The sequence below is a fragment of the Phocoena sinus genome, chromosome X (assembly GCF_008692025.1).
Source record: "Phocoena sinus isolate mPhoSin1 chromosome X, mPhoSin1.pri, whole genome shotgun sequence".
NCBI lineage: Eukaryota > Metazoa > Chordata > Mammalia > Artiodactyla > Phocoenidae > Phocoena > Phocoena sinus.
Window position 1 is genome coordinate 101,253,285 of NC_045784.1, and position 5,891 is coordinate 101,259,175.

The window sequence follows — 5,891 nt, forward strand, 5'->3', positions numbered from 1 at the left end:
CCCGTAAACCAATTCTTCTCCCTATCGTGCGCCACTCCTTCTCCCTATCGAAACCAATTCTTCTCCCTATCGTGCGCCACTCCTTCTCCCTATCGAAACCAATTCTTGGAGTTTTTCAGTTGACGGGGACTTGCCAGACAGCGGGTAATTTTCCAGTTGCCCGTAACAGGTATACGCCCTAACCGCCACAATGAACAGACAACTATAACGGCCAGAAGGTGGGACAAAAGTTCCTAAGCCAATGAATTCAAAAGTCACCACATTTACCCAATCATTGTGAGAATATACCCGCCCTATGAATAAATAAACCTATAAAAAGTATGTGATTCCGCTTTTAGGGGTTCCCCATCGGCCTCCTGCGTGAGGTTCAGGGAACCCCGGTGCATCGGCTCCTAATAAACCTCTTGCGTGTTGCAACGGCTCTCGACTCTTGGCGGTTCTTGGGCGAGTTGGAATCCCTCGTAGACCGCTTGGGTCTAACATTTGGGGGCTCGTCCGGGATCCCCACTCGCCCCCGGGTCACAAGAACATCGGGAGTCGGAGGTATCAGGTAGGCTCGAGCCCAATTGTCTGTTTGTTTGTCGTTTGTTTGTTGCTAGCCGCCATTAGGAAAAAGCCGTGTGAACCGGCTTGCTGTGGAATCTGTATTGGACTCCTGGCTAGGCAGACGTGCCGAAAGCTGGTGTCCACGGGCCCCGGGGGACGCCCTGGTGGTCCATCTGGAAGGAGAAACAAATTTTGTCTCCCCTTCATCTGGTTCTGGCAGGTTATATAAGCTGCCATCTGAATTTGAGTTGGTTTCGGGTTTAAGTTCGCGGCGGCTGGTTCTGGCAGGTTATATAAGCTGCCATCTGAATTTGAGTTGGTTTCGGGTTTAAGTTCGCGGCGGCAATATCAATGTGTGTCTTTTGAAATTTTATTGTTTTTCTGTACTATTATCTTTCTTTTGACGGACGACAATGGGACAAACTATGACGACTCCTCTTTCTCTTACCCTAAGCCACTGGACCGAAGTTAGGGCTAGGGCCCACAACCTTTCGGTAGAAGTAAGGAAAGGAAAATGGCAAACGCTGTGTACCTCTGAGTGGCCTACATTTCAGACAGGGTGGCCACCCGAAGGATCTTTTTTGTTAGATAAGGTTGGGCTAGTCAAGTCTAGGGTCTTTAACACAGGACCCCACGGACACCCAGACCAGATACCATATATCTTGGTCTGGGAAGATCTAGTTCTCTCCCCGCCTCCGTGGGTCCGGCCCTTTGTTTCCTCAACAGGCACGTCTGCATGCGCTCCAGCACAATCGGAGATATTGGCCCTGAAGAAAACCCCAGACACGGAAAAGTCATCTGCTGCCCCGGACCCGCCAAAGGCGATATATCCTGACCTGCAGTCTGATTTGCTTCTTCTAGATTCCCCACCTCCTTATCCTCCGGCCCTAAATCCCATGTCGCCCCTAGGACCCCCAGCTTCACAACCCTCCACACCAGTAGGGCCACCTGTTATGGCGGAAAGGGGGGGTCCCTCGGCGGGCACCAGAAGCCGGAGGGCTGTTTCCCCGGATTCTACTGCTTTACCCCTTAGAGAATATGGCCCCCCCGATAACCACGGGAATAGGCCCCTTCAATACTGGCCCTTTTCCTCCGCAGATCTTTATAATTGGAAGATGCATAACCCTACTTTCTCTGAAAACCCACAGGCTCTTACTGCTCTAATAGAGTCTCTTGTCTTCTCCCACCAACCCACCTGGGATGATTGTCAACAGCTCCTCCAGACTCTCCTCACAACTGAGGAGAGGCAACGGGTTCTCCTGGAGGCTAGAAAGAATGTGTTAGGCGCCAATGGACAACCTACCCAGTTGCCTAATGAGATTGATGCCGGTTTTCCACTCGTCAGGCCGAATTGGGACTTTAATACCCTGGAAGGTAAGGAGCACCTGAAAATGTATCGCCAGGCTCTGGTGGCGGGTCTCCATGGAGCGGCCAGGCGCCCCACGAATTTGGCTAAGGTAAGAGAGGTAACTCAGGGGCCCCAGGAATCGCCAACCGTGTTCCTAGAACGCTTAATGGAGGCTTTTAGACGATTCACTCCTTATGATCCAACCTCTGAGGAACATAAGGCCACCATAGCAATGGCCTTTATTGACCAGGCGGCCCCTGATATTAGAAAGAAGTTACAAAGGCTGGATGGCCTACAAGGTTTCTCCCTTCAGGACTTAGTAAAAGAGGCAGATAAGGTATATAATAAGAGGGAGACAGAGGAAGAAAGGGAAGAAAGAAAGCAGAAGGAACAAGAGGCTCGTGAGGTAAGACGAGATAAGAGGCAAGAAAGACATTTGAGTAAGATACTGGCCACTGTAGTCAGAGGAGGAAACAGTAGAGACAGAAATAGACAGGAAGGGCGAACAATGGATAGAAGGCGGCCATTAGACAAGGACCAATGTGCCTACTGTAAAGAAAAAGGTCATTGGGCAAGAGAATGCCCTAAAAAAAGGAACGGGGGAAGGCCAACCAGAGATAAAATCTTAACATTGGAAGAGGAAGATTAGGGAAGTCAGGGCTCGGACCCTCTCCCCGAGCCCAGGGTAACTCTTAAAGTGGAGGGGGAACCCGTCCAGTTCTTGGTGGACACCGGAGCCCAGCACTCAGTCCTCCTTCATTCAAAGGGCCCCCTTTCAACTAAAAGGTCATGGGTCCAGGGGGCCACTGGAAATAAGCAGTACTCATGGACCACCCGAAGGACAGTAGATCTTGGGGTGGGACGAGTAACCCACTCATTCTTGGTCATACCTGAGTGCCCATACCCTCTGCTAGGTAGAGACTTACTCTCTAAGGTGGGGGCCCAAATCCACTTTCAACCAGAAGGGCCCACCATAACTGACAACCAAGGGAGATTACTCCAAATCTTGACCATGAAACTGGAAGATGAACACAGGATATATGAAACACCCTCGCCTCCACAAGCTGACATGCAGGATTGGATGACTAGGTTTCCACAGGCTTGGGCAGAAACTGCCGGTATGGGAATGGCAAAATATCGGCCCCCTGTGGTGGTAGAACTTAAAACAACCGCCACCCCAGTAACGGTCCGCCAATACCCCATGAGTAAAGAAGCCCGAGATGGCATCCGTCCTCAAATACAAAGGTTACTGGAATTAGGGATCCTGGTAAGGTGCCAATCTGCATGGAATACCCCTCTTTTGCCAGTTAAAAAGCCAGGAACTAATAATTACCGACCGGTACAAGACCTACGAGAGGTAAATAAGCGGGTGATGGACCTCCACCCCACGGTACCCAACCCCTACAATCTCTTAAGTACTCTTCCACCTCAGCACACTTGGTACACTGTTTTGGATCTTAAAGATGCTTTCTTCTGCCTGAGACTTTCTTCTCTCAGTCAGCCTTACTTTGCCTTCGAGTGGAAGGATCCAGCCTCTGGGATGTCAGGCCAGCTGACATGGACTCGCCTGCCACAAGGATTCAAGAACTCCCCCACCATTTTTGATGAGGCTCTCCACCAGGATTTGGCATCTTATAGAGAATCCAATCCCCAGGTAACTCTACTTCAATATGTCGATGATATTCTTTTAGCTGCTGAAACCCAAGAAGACTGCATCAAGGGAACCGAGAGGCTGTTAACAGAACTGGGAACATTGGGATATCGGGCTTCAGCAAAGAAAGCACAAATATGTCAACGACAGGTTAGTTACCTGGGGTACTTGTTAAAAGGAGGACAGAGATGGCTTTCGGAAAGCAGGAAAGACACTGTTGCCCGGATACCGGCCCCCAAGAGTCCCAAACAAGTTAGGGAATTTTTGGGGACGGCCGGATTTTGTAGGCTATGGATTCCGGGGTTTGCTGAATTAGCAGCCCCTTTATATCCCCTGACCAAAAATGGCATCCCTTTTGCTTGGGGTGATAAAGAACAACGGGCTTTTGACCGAATTAAACGAGCCCTACTATCAGCCCCGGCTCTGGGACTACCAGATGTTACTAAGCCTTTTCATCTGTACGTGGCCGAGAATAAAGGCATCGCAAAGGGAGTACTAACTCAGAAACTGGGCCCCTGGAATCGCCCGGTTGCGTACCTATCAAAGAAATTGGATCCTGTGGCAGCAGGATGGCCCGCCTGTTTAAAATTAATCGCCGCGGTGGCCGCTTTGGTCAAAGATGCTGACAAACTGACTTTGGGGCAGAACCTAACGATAACAGCCCCCCATGCATTAGAAAATGTAATTCGCCAGCCACCCGACAGATGGCTAACAAATGCCAGGATGACTCATTACCAAACCCTGCTGTTAAACTCAGATCGTATTAAGTTTACCTCAGCCACAGGACTCAACCCGGCCACCTTGCTACCCGACCCTGACCTGGAAAGCACTACCGTCATCCATGATTGTCAGGAAGTACTGGCTGCAGCACACCGTAGCAGACCAGACTTGATGGATCAGCCCCTCCCCAACGCCGACGTTACCTGGTTTACTGACGGAAGCAGTTTCCTAGAGGAAGTTTTTATAGATACCTTCTCAGGATGGGTAAAAGCTTTCCCGACGAAGAAGGAGACAGCTACTGTGGTGGCCAAAAAGATCTTAGAAGAAATTTTCCCCCGGTTCGGGGCACCAAAGGTAATAGGATCAGATAATGGTCCCGCCTTCGTCGCCCAGGTAAGTCAGGGTGTGGCCAAATACCTGGGGACTGATTGGAAATTACATTGTGCCTATAGACCCCAGAGTTCAGGACAGGTAGAGAGAATGAATAGAACTCTAAAAGAGACCCTAACTAAATTGTCCATAGAGACTGGCGGTACAGATTGGACGGTGCTCCTTCCCTTAGCCCTGTTCCGGGCTAGAAATACCCCCTCCCGCTATTATCTTACTCCATTTGAAATACTATACGGGGCCCCACCTCCTCTTTTTACGCTAAGGGAGAAATTAAGTCCTGACTGCCAGAATAACACTGACTTATGTGCTAGGCTGTTGGGACTCCAGTTGGTCCAAAAGGAGGTGTGGTCCCAGCTGGCAGAGGCTTACCGACCAGGAACACCAGCAGAGGCTCATCCCTTCCAAGTCGGAGATTCCGTGTACGTCCGTCGGCACCGAACCCAGACTCTAGAGCCTCGGTGGAAAGGACCATACATCGTCCTGCTCACCACCCCCACGGCTATAAAGGTAGACGGCATCGCTGCGTGGATCCACGCTTCACACGTGAAGGCCGCACCAGCATCTGCAACATCGGAATGGCGAGCCCAAAAGACCAGCAACCCGCTCAAGCTCAAGCTTCTGCGATCATCAGATTTATAACTTTAACTCTGTTACCCCTACTGATTGTGAGTAATTTTAGTCCTCACCTGCCCCAGCATTTAACCTGGCAGGTAATTTCCCAAACTGGAGATGTAATATGGTCTGTTAGCCATACTGCTGCTCCTTGGACCTGGTGGCCAGACCTTTTCCCCGATGTTTGTAAATTAGCCATAGGAGCTCCCAATTGGGACACAGCACACTCCCATGATCGTCAAAATGCCCCATCCATACCCGGTCGGGCCGGCCAATACGGCTGCCAAAACTCGGGTACGCGACAGAAACTTAGCAACCCTACCTTTTATGTATGCCCGAGATTTCATCGCCATAGGTCCCTAAATTATCAATGTGGGGGAAAGGAACATTTTTATTGTAAAAGCTGGGGGTGTGAAACCACAGGAGACACCTATTGGAAGCCCACCTCTGGCTGGGACTTTATTAAGGTGACAGCCAATTATACACACCCAACCAACCCCTTAACTTATAGGCCTGAATGTACTAAATGGTGCCATCCCCTTAAGATCTCTTTTAGTAAACCAGGAAAAAAGGATAAAAACTGGATAAATGGCCATTCATGGGGAATCAGGTTTTATAAAGAAG

General features: G+C 50.0%; 1 protein-coding gene across 1 annotated transcript; it reads left to right on the forward strand.

Moving 5' to 3' along the window:
- Nucleotides 1-959: 959 nt before the first annotated feature.
- LOC116747173 lies at nt 960-5,267 on the forward strand (the record flags this gene model as incomplete). The annotated part of the gene is given in 2 exon segments (XM_032618966.1): nt 960-4,352; nt 4,509-5,267. Coding segments are annotated over 2 exon segments (4,152 nt in total), but the record flags the coding sequence as incomplete, so codon positions are not given.
- Between the last annotated feature and the right edge of the window lie 624 nt (nt 5,268-5,891).